Source organism: Melanostigma gelatinosum, assembly GCF_949748355.1.
Source record: "Melanostigma gelatinosum genome assembly, chromosome: 18".
In the NCBI taxonomy this organism is placed as follows: Eukaryota; Metazoa; Chordata; class Actinopteri; order Perciformes; family Zoarcidae; genus Melanostigma; species Melanostigma gelatinosum.
In genome coordinates, this window is record NC_136651.1 from 2,963,524 (window position 1) to 2,985,170 (window position 21,647).

The following is a 21,647-nucleotide window of genomic DNA, read 5'->3' on the forward strand; positions in this document are numbered from 1 at the left end:
TGGTATGTAGCTTACAGCAAGTACGGTAAAATAATCCTTTGTTTCCCTCAAACTGCATTGGAAAGTGCTACGTTAAGAATACCACACGGCACATCTGTTCCATTCATCTGTTGGGGAATCCAGTGTGGGGGTGAAATACTCTCCAGTTTGAAAGGGCCTTTATTTGGCTCAAATGCCATGAGATACAGTTGCTGCATATCAATGAAAGTGAAAAGGTCTTCTCTTCTAATAGCTGATGAGATAAGCTTTGGACTGTTTCTGAGTGATGCGCTCGTAAAGGAAGGGATTAACATTTGGGAGATGCGATATTCGCTTTCCTGCTGAGAGTTAAAGGAGATCGATGCCGTCGATATATAAAGCCAGCTGCTGATTAGCTTAGCATAACGCCTGGAACAAAAAACAACCAAGAAATAGTCCTGCAGGTAACCCTCCATAAAATACACGATGTTTAAGATTTAAAGCCACAATGGGAAAACCAAACACTGGCTTTACTTTTTTCATCACTTAAATGCAAACGTAGTTCTCCGAAACCCTTGAAAAGGGAAAGGTGAGCAGGTGAGTGGTGTCGATCTTCTCCTCTAACTCTCAAGAAAGCAAATAAGCTATCGCGTCAATGCCAGAAACTCAAGTTGATTGCATATTCAACAAAACTTTGTAATTGAATTGGTAACAATTGCATTGGTCTTTACTTTCTTATCAAAGGTGAGGTGGGAACTAAACCTTACTGCCACGGTCATGGAAACTACAGCGCTGAAACCTGTGGTTGCATATGTGAGCCGGGCTGGAAGGGACCCAACTGCACCAAACCCGATTGTCCCGGTAACTGCCAGAACCGGGGCCACTGCGTTGACGGAAAGTGTGAGTGCTTCAAGGGCTTCGCCGGAGCAGACTGCTGGACCGAGGTCTGCCCTGCGGACTGCGGAGCACACGGCCAGTGTGTTGGAGGTGTTTGCATCTGCTCGGATGGTTTCCTCGGCGAAGACTGTTCGCAAACCAAGTGCCTCAACAACTGTCTTGGCCGCGGTCGCTGCGAAGATGGAGACTGCCTGTGTGACGAACCCTGGACCGGCTCCGACTGCTCTGAAGTCATCTGTCCCAAAGACTGCTACGACCGCGGACGCTGCGAGAACGGCACCTGCTACTGCGACGAGGGGTACGCCGGGCAGGACTGCGGACAACGCACCTGCACCAACAGCTGCCACGGTAACGGTTACTGCGCGGACGGCCAGTGCGTCTGCGCCGCCGGCTTCAGTGGAGACGACTGCTCTCGGCTCACCTGCCTCAACGACTGCAACGACAGGGGCACGTGCTTCAACGGGATGTGTATCTGCGACATCGGCTATCAAGGCGCAGACTGCAGCCAGTTGGCGTGTCTGAACAACTGTAACAACAGAGGCCAGTGCGTGAACGGACAGTGCGCCTGCGATGCCGGCTTCCAGGGAGAAGATTGCGCTGAGCTTTCCTGCCCAAACGACTGCCTGCACAGGGGGCGCTGTGTTGACGGCCAGTGCGTGTGCGAGGAGGGATTTGCCGGAGAGGACTGCAGCATCAGGACCTGCCCCTCGAACTGCTACGGCCACGGCGAGTGCATTGAGGGACGGTGTGTGTGCCATACGGGCTTCGCCGGCGAGGACTGCGGTGAGCTGAGCTGCCCCAGCAACTGCCAGAACCGCGGCCGATGCGTCGACGGGCAGTGCGTTTGCGATGAGGGCTTCTCCGGAGAGGACTGCAGTCGGAAGGCGTGTCCCAACGACTGCCTGGCCCGGGGCTACTGCGTGGACGGCCAGTGCGTCTGTCGGGAAGGCTACTCGGGACACGACTGCTCTGGCCACGTCTGCCCTGGCAACTGCAACAACATGGGGCGCTGCGTCGACGGAAGGTGCACGTGCGAGAGCGGATACGAAGGAGAAAGCTGCGCAGAGCTGAGCTGCCTCAACAGCTGCCAGGACAAAGGCCGCTGTGTGAACGGTCAGTGCGTCTGCGATGAAGGATACATCGGACAAGACTGCTCAGAAGGTAAGAAGCTCTGTTTTTGTGTGTTTCTGCGCTGAATTAAACAATCTGGCAGTTCACAAATTCTGAAACTTTCCATGTGTTAACTAGTTGTACCGTAAAATCAAATCCAGAGTGATGTAATGTCCTCTTATTCTCAAAATCCACTCCTCTTGAGAGAATCTATTTCAGTGAATATAAAAGGTTTGTCGGGTCGTGTATTGCCCTTGTCAGCACTTTGTTCCCAATTGTTTTGGCAGTTCTTTACACCACAGCCAGATGTGGCTCTGGAGTTTGCATAAGCTCTGTGTGGTGATTGAGGTAACGAGGAAACACTCCTTTGCTTCCCCCCCCCCCCTCCAGTGTCTCCTGCAAAGGACCTGACTGTTGGCGAGGTCACCGCTGACACGGTGGACCTGTCCTGGGACAACGAGATGCTGGTGACGGAGTACCTCGTGACGTACGTGCCCACCAGCCCTGGTGGTCTTCAACTGCAGTTCGCTGTGACAGGAGACAAAACGGCGGCCACCGTCAGAGAGCTCGAACCCGGCATCGAGTACCTGATCAATGTCTACGCTGTTCTGAGCAACAAGAAGAGCGTCCCTATCGGCGCGAGGGTGGCCACGGGTACGTCGGTCGTCCACATGCTGGTTTAATGTGAATAAATATAGAAGAATAAGTTGATGTGTTCTCAGCTGACAATGATTATTTCTGTTTCCGACTCTCCAGAGCTTCCAAAGCCAGAGGGTCTAATATTCAAATCAGTGAGAGAGACCTCAGTGGAGGTGATGTGGGACCAGCTGGACATCCACTTTGATGGCTGGGAGATCTATTTCCGTAACACGGTCAGTCTGCCCGTCTCTTTTGAAGGCTCGCCCGGGTTTTTTATTAAGCGACTGGGGAAAAAGTGAGAGGTGATAAATCTGTACCAGCTTATTGGAGGTCTCAGCGAAACGTGGATTTATTTCAGTGCTAACCATTTCAAATTGCTTTGACATGTGGAATGAAAACCCGTCAGTGAGGGCGAGTTCTGGACGTCACTGCGGGTAAATCCGAGGCAGCAATGCTTTGGAAAGATATTCCTGTGCCAGCTGATAAGTCGGAGGCCTTTTTAAATTATGCTGCAGAGTTTTCATCCATTTTTTTAAACATGCATGTCCTTTCCTGACCTCCGAGTTCATATTGATGACGAGCCGTGTGATGTAGTTTACTTCACGGCGGTCCTCTGTCCTCTTACACATTTCCTGTGACAGCTGCTGCGTCATGCAGACATAAACGCTGAGAGTTTTACGAGAATATTGATACCACTCTCATGTCTGTACACTAAATATGAAGCAGCAGCCAGTTAGCTTAGCTTAGCATGAAGACTTGAAACGGGTGGAAACAGCTAGCCTGGCTCTGTATGAATGAAAGCATAACAAGACACAGCTTTAGAGGTAAAGGTGGGATAATTCCTTTATATCTTTGAACAGAGCTCGGCCAGCTGTTTCCACTTGTTTCCAGTCTTTATGCTAAGCTAAGCTAACAAGAAAGAAAGTAAGCCTAAAAATGTTGAACTGTGTTTCTCTATCAAACGCCAGAAATCTAAATACGGACCAGCTGGATGTGTTCTGGTCTCTTGTGTGCACGTCCTCAACGGGATATTTTACATTCGTCTTTTCTGTCCTTGCAGAAAGAAGAAAATGGAAAAGTGGTGAGCAAACTTCCACCTTCTCAAAACCAGTTTCTCCAGTCGGGCCTTGGACCGGGACAGGAGTACGAAGTCTCCGTTAGCATCGTCAACAACAACACCAGAGGTCCCCCAACATCCAAAAAAGTCACGACCAGTGAGTCTCACGGTTGTAAACAAACATTTTCTCACCACTTTGGATGAAATAGACTGAAGCGGTGAAATGATCCAGCTTATGTCTAAGAAAAGTTGAGATGCTACGATTATGTCATTTTCCTGCTCTGCCAGGCAGCGATTAGCAGTTTCGGAGGACACAAAAAAAACCTTCACTTCAGTTGAGCAGTGAGTTAAAAAAAAAAAATACATTAATGTCAAAGTGAAATTCCATAATGAAAAGAAGAGCGATAACCGGAAATCCCCGCTGGCTCTCCATAGTTCCATCCAACGGAGAAGAGTAATGACCCAGACACGATGAGTCTCACCCGAGCATGACCACATCATAGGTTTTTGTTTTTTTCACTTTCACTAAATCTTGCTCTCGGCTTGCTGAAGCTTCTATTGCAGCGCTACTCCATACATTACGCCGTTGGCACGCCTCCAGTTGCTAATGCAATCGATATGGCACGCCAGGCCGAACTAGTTTCATTGCTCATGGAAAATACGTCATCGCTGATGTCATTTATTTGTGTAGGTTGAAACTAAACGTGGTTTCCAGGGATGAATGATGACGTAAAGTTAAACCTTTCTTACCCCTTTGTACCCTTTGTTCCCTTTGAAAGGGAACCACATTATATTTCATTGTAGCCTTTTTCCTTGTTGATCCAAGTTATTGCTTTGTATTATGAGAGAGCCAAGTTCAGCTTTATAGGAGCTGTTTTTATGCATAAAGGGTAAAAAAAGCATAGCAGGAGTGTTGATGTTTGTTCTCACACCAATGCTGACTGAGACTTTGTCTTGATTTGATTTGTGAATGTCGCTATTGGAAGATAAATCATTCCTCCACAGGCAGAATAACAATATTCTTTTATAGTTGAGAACAACTTTGCAGACTTTTCTCTGCTGAAGAAAGTCATTTCTGCCTCCCACCCGTAGAGATCGACGGCCCCCGGCAGGTGGAGGTGAAGGACGTGACGGACTCCTCTGCTCTGGTCAGCTGGTCTCAGCCGGCGTCTCCCACGGACAGACTCGCCATGTTTTACGGGCCCAGCTCCGACCCCTCGGATGAAACCAGAGTGGAGATTTCCCCCCCGGACAAGCAGCACAGCATCGACGGTCTGAGGCCAGACACCGAGTACAAGGTGTCGCTCGTCTCCAGCAGCGGAGGGTTCACCAGTGACCCGGCCATCGCCACATTCACTACAGGTAGCTGGTGACGGCTTACTGATATTTTCAATTAATCTGCCGCTGAAAATAGTCCCCAACAAATGCCCATTTCCTCCTTTTTGAGTGGCATTTGATTTAAAAAACTACGTGACCAGCTGTTTTAGTAAACTACTGATCTTTTTCAACAAAATGACTAGAGATTTACCACTTCGGTAGGAACCAAAGGGATTTTTGGTCTTTTTGGGACTTGTTGACAATATAAAAAAATATATGAAGCACCAGCCTTGTGCTTTAACTCCATGTAAACACGATGAAAACCAGTGAACCCGTGCTGTATTGCAGAACATACTAGTATGGATACATTTCACAGTATTCATATATATTTTGGGATACTTTGGTGTATCTCAAATTGTTCTTATTCGATTCTTTTGCTTTATCTGTTGTTCTCTCGGTCCACACTTGTCTTATTTTTGGCTTGCCTGTCATCTGTGAAGCCCTTTTGAACTGCACTCATTGGTATGAAAGGTGCTCCACAACTAAAGTTTGATTGATTGACATGCACACATCTGTTTGCGTACTCCTCCGTTAGCCCTGGACGCCCCCGTGGACCTGCTGGCTGTGTCCCAGACGGACGACAGCATCGCTCTGGAGTGGACCAACAGTCAAGCGGATGTTGGCAGCTATCTGGTGAAATACAGTCCCATCTCCGGAGCGACTCACGGTGAGGAGCTGTTCCCACGAGGACCAGGGGACACCACGAAAGCTACCATCACTGGTGAGGCTCAAACATGTATTAAGTGCAAGAACACATGACGTGCGTCAGTCATACCACGTGGTACTTTCCCTCTATCCCGCTGTGCTGCAGGGCTAAACCCGGGGACAGAGTATGGGATCGGTGTGACTGCGGTGAAGAGCGAGAGAGAGAGCCTCCCTGCTACTACAAATGCCGCAACTGGTGAGAGACGCTGTCCAAACAGCCGTCCCTCACACCCCTTCATAAACACACAGGCGGACATGTTTGTTGATACAAATTGGGTGACAACATAAAAGTGACTGTGGGGGTGGAAGTGATTTATGATTTGTGTTGAGCATGCAACAGAAGTGAGCCAATTTTACACACTTAATGTTGATCCCTTCTTTGTCAGATATCGATCCTCCCAGAGATTTGGAAGAAGTCGAGTCCACAGCGACTTCCCTCACTTTGAGGTGGCGGAAACCTCGGGCCAAGGTTGGCGCCTACCGGCTGGTGTACGCCTCCCGGGATGGACAGGTCGGGGAGGTGGAGGTCCCGCCCACAGCGACTAGCTACGTCTTGTCCGACCTGACCCCCGGAGTGAGCTACACCCTCACTCTGGCTGCGGAGAGGGGCTTCAAGAGCAGCACGCCTGTCACTTTATCTGCATCCACAGGTGGGTAGGGAACTATTTCACCACAAAATAATCTCGGAAATTACAACACGTGTCTCGCAAAGGAGGATAAAAACGGATTTATTGTGCAAAATATGCTGTCAGAATTTCGTCAGAGCTTTAGATGAATGAAAACGACCCTTTTCTGTTCAATTGTTTGGATTTTAGTGTTTTTTAAGTCCACCAGTGTTCCAGTGTTGGTGTATTATAAATGGATGAACACCACCGATTTGAAGACTTTGCTTCCAACGAACACCAAGAAAATGAGATGCACTTACACCTGAATGATGCTTTCTTGATTTGTGCCTTTTTGTTTTTTCTTGTAGCCTCTTTCACATTTTATTTAACTGACTCAGACGACCGTGAGCTCACGACCGCCGCAGGCTCGGAGGACGATGTCATTAGCTTCGTGTTTTTAGACCCCTCCGAGTCCCTGTTCTCAGTCGGGACGGAGCCTGAGGACGAGCTCGGGGAGCTGACAGTCTCGGGCATCACGCCTGATGGATTTGACCTCACGTGGAAACTAAAGGCTCACGGCGTCTGTGATAGTTTGACAGTAGAATATAAAGACGCTCGGCGATTATGGGATGCGAGAGAGGCCCGACTTCCTGGAGATGCCACTGGCTCTAGAATCCAGGGCCTGAATGCATCGACAGAGTATCAAATAAAACTTTATGGAATTACCAGTAGCCAAAGATCTGCGCTACTTGAAGCTGTTGCAGTCACAGGTATAAGCTCGTCTTTTAGTTTACAGGGACACTTTGTCCCGTTTTCGTTTTGCATAGAGGACGAATAGTTGCTTAGCGGTATGATTTGCATGCTGGTGTTTTACTCATTGAGATCATAGCTTCCATCATGCATGACAGAATGAAGGCAAACCTAACAGACGAAACTCATTTGACCTCATCCCGCAGCAGAATGTTGCTTCCTAAAATTCAAATACAAGAAGAAATCTACAGTTCAGACGCCGTCCGTCCCGATTTCCTCCTGCACTTGGGCTTTTCAATGCAACCATTTTGCTCCCTGAAAGCTCATTCCATCTGCATCATTCATCGTCTCCATTTTAGAATGAATCATCCTCCAGCTAAAGTACAACGCGTGTCACTCGCATGACAAATAAAAAGTGACTCGGAACTTCTTTAGAACAGCAGCAATGAAAATGGCTGTGCATGGCTTCACCGTCTATTGGAAGAGGACTGTGTACTTCCACTCTGGTGGACTACTCAAGAGGCTTCAAACATTAATGGCGCTGCATCTAGCGCCATTAATGCCCGAGCTGTTGCTTGATGATAAAGTCTGCGGTCCTGGAAATAACTGGGATGATAAGAGATGAGAGAAGGTTGTCCAGGACACTTATATTAGTTGAACTTTACAATATGTTCTTATTTTAATCCAGTTTCTTCTCACAGGTTTGTTTTTCAGTCATCAACAGATCTGGTGACAAATTCATTCATTAACCTGCTTTTATTCACATTAGCACCCAAGCCTACCTCTCCAGATGTTTAAGTCATATTATTTTGAGAAAAAAGTTTTGACATTTTTCTGTTTTTCAGAACAGTTCGTCTTTAATCCTGAATTCTGAGATTAATTTGTCTCTCACTGTGGCCCAACTTCTCAGTCGCACTTATTGTGAGACGAATATTGTGAAAAGTTATGCGAGAGTCATTTTTACAGTCCATCTTTCCATTCAGTTGACCCCCCCCCCCACTCTGATCTGTCTATCTACCAGAGGAGCTGAAGCCCATGGTGGTGAACCTCACCACCTCTGACATTACATGGGACGGCTTCACTGCGTCCTGGAGCCCCACCGGGGGGGAATTTGACAGCTTTGTCATTGAGGTAACGAACCTGGAGAATTTCAAAGAGAGCCAGAACCTCAGTCTGTCCGCGGACGCGTTCAGCCTGGGCATCTCCGGGCTGAATCCCAACACCAGCTACCTGGTTGGGCTGTTTGGGATGTATCAGGGCTCCTTCCTCGAACCCGTGTACACTGAAGCCACCACAGGTACCTGCAACTCGCGGCGTTGCAGCGTTTTGTTTTTCTTTGGCCTCTTAACTCTTTAACTTTCTTTCCCTTTTTGATTCATAACCTTCCATTTCAGTCGGTGTCTGTGAAGCACACACAGACACTGAAAACCTCTGCTGTCCCCACTCACAGTGGAGCGTCCACGCTGCAATAACCTCATTTCTGTTCTGTCGTCGCTGTCCAACTTCACCGACGTGCCGTGAGCCGTTCTTTACCCTCCGGCCACTGTTTCTGTCCAGCTGAGAGAGGGCGGGGTGATGAGGACTCGTGCCGCATCACTGAACAAAGCAAACGCCCCTCAAATGTTCACCATTACCCCCGAACCGCTCCCTCCATCCCAGTTACCGAAGTGCATGAAGCCCCTCCCCCTCTACCGGCCCCTGCATCGTGGTTGAGGTTTGACGCTGATGTGCTGCAATGATTGCAAAAGCAAAAAACCAATAACTTTCACCTACTTTCACGACAGCGTGACCATTTCATCCCATCAACACTCATTCAGAGAATAATTGATTAACCCTGAGTGATCATTGGCTCGTGGATGCGCTCACACGTTTTGATTGTTTTGCGTGACGGTTGAGCTCCGTTAGCTCGTCTGAGATCAGTTTGTCGATTCTGATTCGCAGTAAATGTCCTCATTTCCTTTTTAACTGCTAGGTGGCAAATGATTAAACCTTCTTGTCGTTATCAAGGTAAACAGCTGATAATGTGATGTGAGGTTTACGGTGACGCCACCTTGTTTTACATCTGGACGATTCCTCATTTATCTGCTGCATGTTTTGCAAGCAACTGACTGTCATCGCATGTAGAAAATATGTTTTTGTAAGTTTCTTTGGAGCTGTCCTCTGCTTTGAATCACTCTGGTGCAACAGAATTGATCTCAGATCAACTGCATGATCAGATCTCCCTCAACATGCATGAAAGAGATATTTTATACGATTATATTTCTTCCTTTGCCGCATTTTCACATTAATATAAACACCTGCAGGCCGGTATTCTTCAGCTTCTTTCACCTTTTATCTCCTTTTTTATTTAAAGAGGCATCATTTGTTGAAAAAAGCCAAGCTGCCAAGTTCAACTTTTTGCAAAAACATATGCATGTATTTAATCTTTTAAGCTACTCAGACTATCAGGAATTGCAAGTGGGTGGTGGTGAATGTCCTGTAACACATCTTAATGTGATAAATCGAACCAATGAGCTACCAGTAGTTTATCGCCTCTTTTAGAATGTGTTCTGCAAATTGCCTTTTAATGAAACTCTAACGATGATTTCTCTCTCTAGTGAATCAACCAGTTGTTGGCAAACTATATATCTCAAACTTAACGTCAGAGAGCTTTTCAATCTCCTGGAACGGCACTGAAGGAGAATTTGATGGTTTTATCCTGGAGATAATTGATTCCGATTGGCTGACGGAGCAAAAGGAATATAACGTATCCCGCGGTGTAAAGTCCCACGACGTAACGGGGCTCAGGCCCAGCACTGACTATGTAGCCTACGTCTACGGGACGTACAAGGGATCCCGAACCAGTGCTGTCAGTGTTGTTGCATCAACAGGTATTTTGATTCTGTGTATTACAAAGAATAGGATCACCTATTATCAGATGTGTTATCTGCACTGTAGAGCCGGCTCGGGCCTGTATACATAGAGACAAATACAAGCTTTCTATGTCCATAAATCAACACATTTTACATGTTTCTCTCCCCCCCCCCCCCCCCTCCCCTCCCCTTGTAGCTGAAGAGCCTGATTTGTCCAGGCTAGTTGTCTCTAACGTTACCTCAGACAGATTCTCTCTGTCGTGGCGGACAGGAGAGAAGGCGTTTGATATCTTTATCGTAGAAGTCAGAGAGTCTGCTTCGCCCTCGCAGGCGATGGGGCGCGCTCTGCCAGGAGACGCGCGCTCCGCGGTCATGGCCGGCCTCAAAGCGCGCACGAGCTACAACATAAAGCTGTACGCCAGCGCCGGGGGCCAGAGCACGCAGCCCCTGTTTGATGTAGCTACAACAGGTATCGCATTACATGCATTTTTTAAATCTTTTTGGCACTGCAACCACATTGTGATTCAACCAGCACAGCGTAACTGAAAGGCCGTGTTCTTGTTTCTGTTCAGAGGATGTCCCACAGTTGGGGCCCATAGCTGCTTCATCTGTGACCCCACATATCCTCAGCTTGTCCTGGAGCGCTGTGTCGGGCCACTTTGATGGCTTTGTTGTCCGGGTCAGTGACCCCGAGCAGCAGTCTGATACGCTGGAGTTCAGGCTGCCCGGCGAAGCCCGTAACTGTACCGTCTCTAACCTGATGGACGCCACAGGCTTTGACATTGAACTGTACGGTATCTCTCATGGGCGCCACACTCCCTCTGTGTTAGCCCACGCCGTCACAGGTACTACGTATTTTACTCATGTCTCAAACTCGCGTCTCTTGTAGTTGTCTGTAAAAAAATGGTTTTGCATCAAAACCTTGAAAGGACTAAAGTAGCTTTTGGGGAAATGTGTCTCCTGCTATCAGCTTAACACACCAGAATACCTCTTCATGCATTTCAAGCTTTAGACCTGCAGATAATGAATGTCGTTATAAGTTGCTATAAGAGCAAATTTGCCATGCATCATGAGCACATATTTTAATCTGGTAGCCTTTGCATGAGATCATTTGATTTATAAACCCCACATATAATGAATAGTGATGATTCGGGCTAACATCTAAAGCCGAAATTGTGGTAAGATGCAGTTCCACTAACCAGTAGATGCCCGCGTTGACTTCAAAAGTCACTTTTCTACAAGATGTTTCTGTCTTCAAATCTGGAGATTCGTAACATCCTCGTTCTTGCTTTGGTTTTATGAAAGAGAGGTTGCATCCATTTTCTTCAGTCTTAAGTTTACAAAACTTTACAAACACAATTTGCCCTTTTATGTGTTTTGGCCTTTACATGTCGGGGATATTCAGATCAGATGTTCCCGTCGGTTTGCCTCCTGATGACCCTCACAGGAGGAACAGATTTTATGACATGCTTTTGCAATCTTTGCACACATTATCCTCCTGACGGAATCTTGTTCCTCCTCCCACACGAAAAAAAAAAAATCAAACCCACTCCTCTTCAGCTCCTTTGCCTAAAGTGGAAAACTTGGCCATTTCCAACATAACCCCCCACGGCTTCCGTGTGTGGTGGGAGGTGAAGCCGCAGCAGCAGCAGCCGGAGGAATTAGCCCCCTCTAGTGGCGGCTTCAGCCGTTTCCACATAGTGGTGACTGACTCTGGCTGGCTGCTGGAGCCTCAGGAGTTCACTGTGCCAGGAAACCAAAGTCACCTGGACATCTGGGGCCTCATCACCGGCATAGGCTATGAGGTCAGGCTGACCGGGGTGTCAGAGTCGGGGCTTCTCTCTCGGCCTCTGACTACAGTGGCTGTGACAGGTACCACTCGCAGTGCACCGCAAGGCCCCTCCTCTTACTAACAAACTGTCCACTACTGTAAATACGCGATCGATAAACTGAAGTTTCACCATCACACCCTGGCTGCTCTATGAATAGCTTTGAAATTCATGCTTTTTGTTTGATCGTTTAAAATAAAAGATGTCATCCAACGAAGTTTGCTCACCGCCATGTTTGGATGGTGAGGCTGCAGCTCGGTTGCGTGACCGAACCCGAACTCCGATTCATAACACGACTCTTCTCCACAACCATCTCACTTTTCTTCACTTTTAAGCGTTTTGCTTCGTCACCGGGAGGACGAGGCGCGACGCTCCCGTCTCTTTCTTCTGTACCTCCCAAAATATGAGCAGGCAATTTAGTTTGTGTTCATATTTTAAAACGTGTTTTCCTTCAGATTTCTGATTGGACTTTAAAGTTACTTTCACCAAGCTGCTACCTTTTCTTCTTCTCCATGATGGTTTCATCAATCGGGTTTAAAGAAAAAAAAGGAAATGATCAGACGCTGGAAAACACTGATAAATCAACAAGACGCTCTGAGCATGACATGTCGGTTGATTTAACTTCTAATCTCATTTGTTTCGTTGTCTTTGAATGCACTGAATGCCTGGAAGACGCATGGGGCCCTCGTCTCAACCGGCGTTTGACGAAATCCGTCCCAACAGAGCCCTTAGAGCCTTTTAAGGAATGTGACCCCGGTTGACAGACGTAAATAAACATTCACAAAAAGCATCTTGACTTTTTAATCCGCCCACAACCTTTGCTGCCCGTGTGCCGTGGGCTTTTTAACTGATTTACACTAACGGACGCCGGAGCATGGCGGATGTGGAGGCGGCTGCCGCCTGGAAAAACCTTCTTGCTCGTTTCCTGACTTCTTCCATACTTGAAGTTGATGAATATTGCTGGGAGAACAAAAGCACCAGATCCCACTGCAACGTTGTGTTTTCCTTGTCTAACCAGAGGCTGAGCTGGAGGTGGAGCATCTCTTTGTCTCGGACATCACGGCCGACGGTTTCCGTCTGTCGTGGACGGCTGACGAAGACTTGTTCGACCGATACGTGATCAAAATAAGAGACGGCAAAAGATTAGCTCACCCTCAAGAGCACAGCGTCCGCGGCGTCGACCGAACCAAGGTGTTAACTGGACTCATGAGCGGCACCGAGTATGAAATCGAGCTCTATGGCGTCACACTGGACCAACGCTCCCAACCCATTACTGGGGTCGCTCAGACAGGTACATGTAACAAACAACACGGCAAAGTGTGCAGTTTAAAACTAACAACTAAGCTTTTGGGAGAGATGAGAACTGAAGTCCCACTAATCACCTTCATCCCTCTGGTGCAGGCGTCACTCCATGTCTGACTCTCATGGATCGTCCCAGCGTCTTCTTTCCTTGCGATGTTATTGGACACATGTTCTTCACTTTAACTCACCTGTTTTTTGTCCTGTGCATATCCACCGATACTTGACTAGGCCTGAGCACTCCAAGAGGACTCAGCTTCTCTGAAGTGACGGAGTCCTCGGCTGTGGTGCACTGGTCCGTGCCTCGCTCTCCGGTGGATAACTACCGCATCACCTACGTGCCCTTTGAAGGAGGTAGGAGGTCAAGCCGTCAGGTGACTGCTGCTTTATTTCCACGTTTTAATTCGCTGACACAGTTCAGCTGGAGTTGAATTTGATAAATATGTTTTTGTTTAATCAACAACTATTTGCTGGATTTCAGTGACGTTTTGTGTCGACATTCATGATCCCCAGAGGATGAATCCTGTTGACTTTGTTGATCATCTGAATTTCCCTCTGGCGCCACAATGAGGATGACGTTTTAACTATTGGACAGATTGCCGTGGAATTTAGTAGAAGCATGCGTATCCACCTCCTATTGATTTTAATAATCATTTATTTGAATGCATTTATCAAAACGAGTTTACAAAGTGCTTCAGACAGACGGAGAATTAAACCAAAAAGATATGTAACATTAAACATATGTAGAATAATAAGAACTATAAAATAGTGCGCTGAAAAGCAAAGAATAGTTCATTTGTCCAGTATTTTGGTTGATGATCAAATGTATAATACTTTATTGATCCCCAGCGGGGGAATTTGGAAAATGTGGTTGTTACAGCATCACGAGGACAGAAATAAGTACATGTGCTGTAAATTGAGAAATTAAAATAAGAGATATACTGTGTATATACAACTAAAAATAGAAACGATACAAGAGTTGGTTATGGAGTGCACTTGCAGATAAATCATTAAATCGAATTCTGATTCTTCGATCATTTTTAATGTACAACATGTGTTTTTTAGTGCAGGATCCATATTTGACTCTGTTCTCCTCCACAGGAAGCCCACTGATCATGACCACGGACGGAGACGTGTTTGAGGCTTTGCTGCCCGACATGACCCCCGGAAAAATGTACAGAGTGACTGTGAGTGCTGTGAAGGGTCTTGAGGAAAGTGACCCCAGCACCGACACTGTAAACACAGGTTGGCTTTCTTCATCTTCATCTTCTTCCTCTTCTATTATACAACACGTCTGTGTCAGACTACTACTACTCGGAACCCTGACTTGTTCTAGTAAACTGACTTGTTTGCGTGTCCTCCAGCTTTGGACAGACCTCAGGGTCTGACTGCAGCTAACGTCACCGACAGCTCAGCCCTGTTGGTGTGGCAGCCGTCTGTGGCCACTGTTGATGGCTACGTCATTACTTACACCACTGATACAGGTGTGTTCTATTTCTTTACATCTATCTGCATTAGCCCTTAAAGGTGCACTCCTTAAGATTTCAATCCTGGTCGATTTTGAACGGACTTGAATGGAGAAAGTAAACCCGGAATAAGTTTGTACAGAACACAAGTGAAACACTTTTTCTTTCAGCGTGTGTCAAAGTGTGTGTGATTGACACATTTTGCTTTGCTGATGTGACGTTTGGTTAATTGATTGGTGGGTGTGTCCTGCCTTACAGTGTCCCAGATGGTGGAGCATGTTTCTGGGAACACGGTGGAGTTTGAGATGGGCTCCTTGCTTCCAGGAACCCACTACACAGTTGGAGTACATGCTATGAAGGAAGCTCAGAAGAGCGACTCTGCCGTGACTGAATTCACCACCGGTAGGCTCGGAGAGAGAGAGAAGCCCTGAAACTTGATTCTTGTGTCTTGAGATTAATGATGAATCTACAGTGTGTTGTTGTGTTTTTCAGATGTGGATCCTCCTCGTGATCTGACGGCTGTAAACATTCAAACTGACAGTGGGACTCTCACATGGAAACCTCCGCAGGTTGCTGTGACTGGTTACACGCTCACCTTCTCCACAGCTGATGGTTCAATCAGGGTGCGTACATCCCCGCATGAGTCCAATCGCTGCTTTCTTTCTTGTTTATACCTTAAAAAAACACAGACTGCATAAATTGATGCTTACTGACGACAATTTTCCAAAGGCATGCCATCCTGTTATGGATTTACATAACTTCTTGGCAGTCGTTGTCCGTCAAGGAATCACTTATCAAATAAAAACTTTCTTTTTTGGTGCATTCAAGAAAAGTCAGACATCTGAAACCTGCTTTTGAATGCAAGACACTCAAATAAATCTTTTTTTTTTTTTACGGTGTTCACGTGTATTTTGTGTTCTAAGTTAGATTCCCCCCCCCCCCCGTAGCCCATGAATGCAACACTTTTTGGGCACAAACTGTAAATTTGTTACATAAATATTATCATGGTAAAAAATACAATATTTACCGCTGAGAAGTAGTTTTTCATCCCAAAGTGAAGTGAAAATGAACCGGTCGGTTTAAAAAACAGATGAGCAGTCAGGCCAAACGTGCACATGTTGTGGTTCGACCTCCAGTGTGCTTCTGCTCTTTGTAAATCTCTTGTTGTCTCGTTACGTTTGCGCGTTCGTGGATTCAGGAAGTGGTGCTCAGCCCGACAGCGTCCTCCTACAGCGTGGCTCAGCTGACCGGCTCCACGGAGTACAGCGTGAGACTGCAGGCCATCGCTGGAGCCCAGAGGAGTCGTCACGTGACCACCGTCTTCACTACTAGTAAGGATGAAAACGCATGCAAGAACACACATTTTAGTTTTTTATTTATTTGTGTGTGTGTGCACCTAGAAAAGCAGCGTTAACTTGCCGGTACTTTTTGTTTTTTTCCGTAGCAGTGAAAGCTGGTGATTTTTCCAGATGCTCGATAGAAATATTTGACTTCCTCCAACGTAAATTCCTTTCCTTTAACGTGATACTGCACCTGTGCTTACTTTTCATTCTGTCTGAGCTGCTAGCGATGGAAAAGCCTTTTTGTTTTTCCTTTCTTTACTTTTCTTTCCACTCACACACGATGCCGTGTACGTCTCGATAAAGCAGCTGAGGTCTCTGAGCTGATGTCTTTTTAATATGTGCTTCTAGTTGGACAGCTGTACGGACGCCCTAAGGACTGTGCTCAGATCTTACTGAACGGAGAGACGGCTTCTGGTCTGTACACCGTCTACGTGGGAGGAGAGGAGAGCCAGCCCATCCAGGTTTACTGCGACATGACCACTGATGGCGGAGGATGGATGGTGAGTGGATCAACCTTCTGGAATCCGGAAACCTGTTATAATTATTGCGGAGCTGTCGTTGACGCTCTGTGCTCTTCAGGTTTTCCTCAGACGCCAGAATGGAAACTTGGTATTCTTCAGGAATTGGAGGAACTACACCGCTGGCTTCGGTAACATGAACGATGAGTTCTGGTTGGGTAAGAGCTCTCATTATTCACCTTCGCCTCTCTTTCTCTTTCTTACGTCAGCCCCTCTATCCAACTCACACATATTCAATGATTACAGGTCTCTCCAACCTCCATAAAATCACGAATTCTGGCCATTATGAGCTGCGAGTGGACTTGAGGGACAACGGGCAATCGGCCTACGCTCAGTACGACAAGCTCACGATTGCAGAGCCAAAAACACGCTATAAAGTCCACATAGGGGCGTATAGTGGAACAGCAGGTAGGTGTTACTTTAAGGGATCAGTCTGACCTTTTTGGGGCAAACACTCTTTTGCTTTTTTTTTTTGCTTTTTTTGCCGAATGTTAGATGAGAAAAATGGTACCACTCTGTAAATATTAGCAGCCGGTTAGCTTAGCTTAGCATAAAGACTGGAAACGAGGGGAAACAGCTAGCCTGGTTCTGTCTAAAAGTAAGGAAATCGAGCTTCCAGCTCCTCTAAAGCTCAATGATTAAGACTTTAAAGTGACAATCCTCAACATTTTAGTCCTGGTTGATTTGACGAAACCCAATTTACTCTGCGAGTTCTTTCGTTGCATCTTTATTTACTCTGAAATGTTGGTAGAAATAGGTTTACTTACAATGGATTCATATTCCTTAGCTTCCTAACTGTCAAAGGAGACCATGAATAGAAATATAAGTCTTCTGCTTGAGAAGCTATTCCTGATTGACTTTGGGGATGTAACTTTAGGCATGTTTTCTGGGCGATAGTGTAGTTATTGAGCTTCAGTCGGGAGATTTTGTTCCTTTTAGAGGGAGACAGGATAGCCGTTTATGCTAAGCTCAGCTAATTGTCTCCTGGCTTAAGCTTTATACTAAACGCACTTAAAGAAACGCCGCCATGACACGACTTATTCGTCTTTAATTGAGTAATGAGCTGCGTTTTCTGAGCTTTGCTCTGAAACATTTCCACCAGGCGACTCGATGACGTACCACCAGGGTCGACCCTTCTCCACCTTCGACAACGACAACGACATCGCCGTCACCAACTGCGCCTTGTCGTACAAAGGTGCCTTTTGGTATAAAAACTGCCATCGTGTCAACCTCATGGGAAAATACGGTGACAGCAGTCACAGTAAGGTACGTACATTTGATGTCATCAGGCCTCAGATTATTCCTTTTATCGCTCGGCATAGGGAACGGTATTTCATTCCCACATTTCTGACGTCCTTTTAAATGTTCACGCCTCGTCTTGTTTTGGTGTTAAAAAGACACGTTTGTGATTTGTTGGACGTCCCGTTTAAGGAAAGACGACTCTTGACGTGTTGGATGTCTCACGATCTGCATTGTGTGTTTTTTGCAGGGGATCAACTGGTTCCACTGGAAGGGCCATGAACACTCAATTGAATTTGCAGAGATGAAGATTAGGCCGGCCAACTTCAGAAATTTTGAAGGCAGAAAAAAGCGATCGTAGACTCGCGAACCCCCGTCATCGTCTACGCCCACATCTCCACTACACACACACACACACACACACACACACACACACACACACACACACACACACACACACACACACACACACTCTCTCGAGCCTCGACGGCAGTCATGAACTTCCGTGTTCCCTCATCATCGAATCATTCTGTAAAGTACACACATCAAAAGACAATCACGCTGAATGTACTTCAAACTGTGGAATGAACCTGGTAACGTTTACGCCAAAGAATCGGACCATTTTTTGTGTCGCCGTCCCAAATTTGAGAAAATGAATATAATGACGTGTATTTAATGCACAACCAAGAGACCATTTGGAGACCACTAACACCACTGAATTCATATTTAAATTTTGATAGAAAGATGCTCTGTAACCTTCAATACAAATAAAAACATTAGTTTGATAAAAGTGTGTGTGAACTCTTTAAAAACGAAAGAAGGCAAGTAGACGTTGATATGATTTCCTCCTTGGTGCCACTAGATGGCAGCGTTTACTCCATGCTAAACGGTAAGCTGTACTTTTATGTAGATGTGGTTGTTGTGCTACTTACGATGACATTTTAGAGCTTTCAAAAAATGAATTATTTATAGGCTTGGAAAGAATTTCATTCAGTCCTCTTAAAAAGGCTTTATTTCAAAAAATTCAATTTAATTAGCAAAACAAAAAACGTGTTATTATTTTTCAATAGGTTAATCCATCCATCATCTTTTTGCTGCTTGTCTTGGTCCAGGTTATGTTGTGTTAAAGCTTGGAAATACAGACAAAACAATGTGGCATGAATGTCAATTAATTCATAAATGTGTTCGTTGTTTTTATGATTTGTATGACAGTGAAAATGTGATCTTAATTTGAGTTTGTTCAACTCTCCAGAAACCCTTTTGTTACTTGTTAGATATCAGAAAACTTTCTCCAGTTCAAATAGAAAATAAAATTTCAGTTTATCAATTGTATAGCAGGAGTTACTCTCAAACAAGAAACTTTAAAACTCTTAATATTGACTTTGCTGTCTGGGGACTTTCATGAACATGCATGAAAACAAGCCTTGGTTTGAAACTGTTCTTTGATAAACCTGTTAGACGGACACTCGCTGGCTTTAGTGCAGCTTCGTATTTATGTATCGGATCTATTCCATGTTTCCAAAGTCCAAAAATCTGTGTTATCTTTATTTATTTATTTATTTTTTTGCAACTGCAGCCCTTTGGAGCCTTTTTGTGCAAGCGGCACAAGGTTTTAAAAAATCAATATCTTTGCTCTGCACTTCAAATCCATATTGTTTAGCTTCCAGATTCTGAAGTCCTCTTCTGTAACCGGGGGAGACTTTGGTGTCGGAAGACTTCCCAACTTCTTGGAAATAACACGAGTGCTTTAAGTGAGAGATGATTGAATTATATGTGAACGACCTGCGTGTTCTACTTCCTGCCTGCTGCACGCAGTGCTGGTTCTTTCCAGTCTAACAACATCCTGCGGGCGACCGGCCCCCCCCTCATTGATCGTTGGTGTTGCTCTGCAGCCACCTCGGTGTCCTCTTTTTATAGTACAGCCTGTTTGTTTTGAAGCCCACTTTAATGGGTACATTGTGTCCGATCTTCCCTGCATCCGATCTTCCTCGAGGTCAATCAGACCCGGACTGAATGTTTGGTTCAGTCCATATCGCAGCAGGACGTTTCTGAGTATATCCGTGCTGTTCAGAGAGAAGCCCGACACTCTCAGCTGTCGAGGGTCTCGTGTGTTGGAACATGTAGTCAGAATATGACTGTGAGGAATGAGGAGATCCTAGATGTCGGCTGGCACGGAGCTGGGACTTTTCCGTATGAAGTTCAGGATTTAGAAATAACTCTTGACCTGATGAGCTCAGCTTTCATCCCGAGATGTTTTTAAATGAGGCCTCGGAGGTCATGACTCAAGTGCCCTTGTAATAAATCTCCGAAGAGCAACCGTAAGATCTTACCCCTCGATGTTTAGGAGGAGATTAGATCATGCAATTGTCTGGCACTTGTGTTTGTCAAAATCAGCAGCACCATATTTCCCATGACCCTCGATTACTTCCTGTCGCCAGGAGGACAGATAAGAGCCGATAGCGGCCTCTGTTCAGAGAACATATGTAGTTTTGATGGGCTGTCTTGGTGATCAAGCAGATTCTCCAGAAAGCTAAACAAGGAAATTTTAGATTGCTGTTGTTTTTGGACTTTCTGGTGGCGTGTCTCTGGAGATGGCTAGAGTCTGCTCATTGGCCGTTTGGTCCAGACCGAAACATCTCAACATCTACAGGATGGACTGCGATCACATATTTGTGATTTTGTTTTTGTCACGGTGCCCAGACGATGAATCCTGATCACGTTGGTGGTCCTCGAGATTTTTTTCCTCGAGCACGACCATGACGCTCACATGTGTTTCTTTGAGAGAAATAGCCCGACAACTGCACAACAAATTAGACATTCATGGTCCCCAGATGGTGAATTGTAACACCTTTGGCGGTCAGGTGGAAACTATTTTGTTTAATTTGGTTTATGACAAAATACCTGCAAATGTTAGCATGCTAACACGCTAATCTAAGACGATGGACATTATGCGTGCTAAATATCAGCATGTTAGCGTGCTGATGCTAGCATTTAGCTGCTAGGGTGAATATATATGCTAGGGTATGCTAGGGAAGAAATAGAAGTTGAATAAAGAAACAGGATGACAATAGTTGGAATGCTTAACAGCATTCCAACAACTCGCCGTAGAAACCTGCTGTGCAGCTGCAGGGTAATGTGTACCTTCCAGGTACGGCTGCAGTTCAACAAGGACCTGCCTTAATACATGTGAACCAAAATTAGCCAACAGTTCTCAGAACTGTCATGGTGTTGCTACACATTGTGATACAACTTGTTTGCACAGTGTTATATCATTGTTTGCACAAAGAGCTGCCTCAAATTTACACAGCCAACTCTGCAAGCTGCTAATGCAACTTCACGCAGTCTGCTTTCTATTCAGTTAAATTATACTTTATCATGTTTATCATTCGTGTATGATTGGCTGCTGTCTTTCAACATGCAGAAAAGTGGTTGTGGATGTAAAATATGTTCTGAAAGCAACGCTCGACATTCATGGAGGTCAAAAAGGAGCCAAAATAAGGTGACAGTTGAGCAAAGGTTAGTCTGTTACCTAAAACAAAATCCCTGTTTGCATGAGTCACGCCATGCAGCCTCGCAGAAACACGCTGGGCTGCCGTGAATCATGTTTTCAAGAAAACTTTTTCCCAAGAGTTTGTGCTATATTTGAATTGGCACTGCCCTCAGGTGCAGAGTCCCTGGCACCATGTGAACATGGATCTAAATCATCTGCTCACGGCCTTGTCAGTGCACTCCACACACTGTTTTCCACTCCACCCTCACACACATGCTCCGTGTGCTGAGATTGAAGATAACCGTGGCATAAAGAAACATACTTTAATATTGTATTCAAGCCAAGCCTATTGTATTCAAGCCATAAAAAGTACAATATTGGAAAAGTGGAGTAAAAGTATAAAGTAACATAAAATGAAAATTCAGTAGGAGTTATCCTCTAAGCATCAGGAATGTCATGGCAATCAATCTAATAGTTGAGTCATTTGGGTGTGGAGCCATGCTGCTAACATGT

General features: G+C 45.7%; 1 protein-coding gene across 2 annotated transcripts in view; it reads left to right on the top strand.

The window, feature by feature from the left end:
* Positions 1-18,434, top strand: part of LOC306792817 (tenascin-like) — a 41,609-nt gene extending 23,175 nt beyond the window's left edge. The window contains exons 4-29 of one of the 2 annotated variants that reach the window (XM_079290151.1): positions 703-2,016; positions 2,356-2,619; positions 2,722-2,837; positions 3,665-3,818; positions 4,754-5,023; positions 5,574-5,759; positions 5,850-5,939; positions 6,130-6,393; positions 6,717-7,118; positions 8,120-8,395; positions 9,696-9,968; positions 10,147-10,419; positions 10,523-10,795; positions 11,511-11,822; positions 12,798-13,070; positions 13,310-13,432; positions 14,180-14,323; positions 14,443-14,562; positions 14,803-14,946; positions 15,037-15,167; positions 15,743-15,875; positions 16,236-16,387; positions 16,467-16,563; positions 16,652-16,813; positions 17,508-17,671; positions 17,895-18,434. In XM_079290151.1, coding sequence (XP_079146277.1) covers positions 703-2,016; positions 2,356-2,619; positions 2,722-2,837; positions 3,665-3,818; positions 4,754-5,023; positions 5,574-5,759; positions 5,850-5,939; positions 6,130-6,393; positions 6,717-7,118; positions 8,120-8,395; positions 9,696-9,968; positions 10,147-10,419; positions 10,523-10,795; positions 11,511-11,822; positions 12,798-13,070; positions 13,310-13,432; positions 14,180-14,323; positions 14,443-14,562; positions 14,803-14,946; positions 15,037-15,167; positions 15,743-15,875; positions 16,236-16,387; positions 16,467-16,563; positions 16,652-16,813; positions 17,508-17,671; positions 17,895-18,005 — 6,221 coding nt within the window. In that variant the 3' untranslated portion in view covers positions 18,006-18,434. The remainder of the gene's footprint in view (positions 1-702; positions 2,017-2,355; positions 2,620-2,721; positions 2,838-3,664; positions 3,819-4,753; positions 5,024-5,573; positions 5,760-5,849; positions 5,940-6,129; positions 6,394-6,716; positions 7,119-8,119; positions 8,396-9,695; positions 9,969-10,146; positions 10,420-10,522; positions 10,796-11,510; positions 11,823-12,797; positions 13,071-13,309; positions 13,433-14,179; positions 14,324-14,442; positions 14,563-14,802; positions 14,947-15,036; positions 15,168-15,742; positions 15,876-16,235; positions 16,388-16,466; positions 16,564-16,651; positions 16,814-17,507; positions 17,672-17,894) is intronic. The other variant, XM_079290152.1, reaches the window with a different exon arrangement.
* Positions 18,435-21,647: the final 3,213 nt, after the last annotated feature.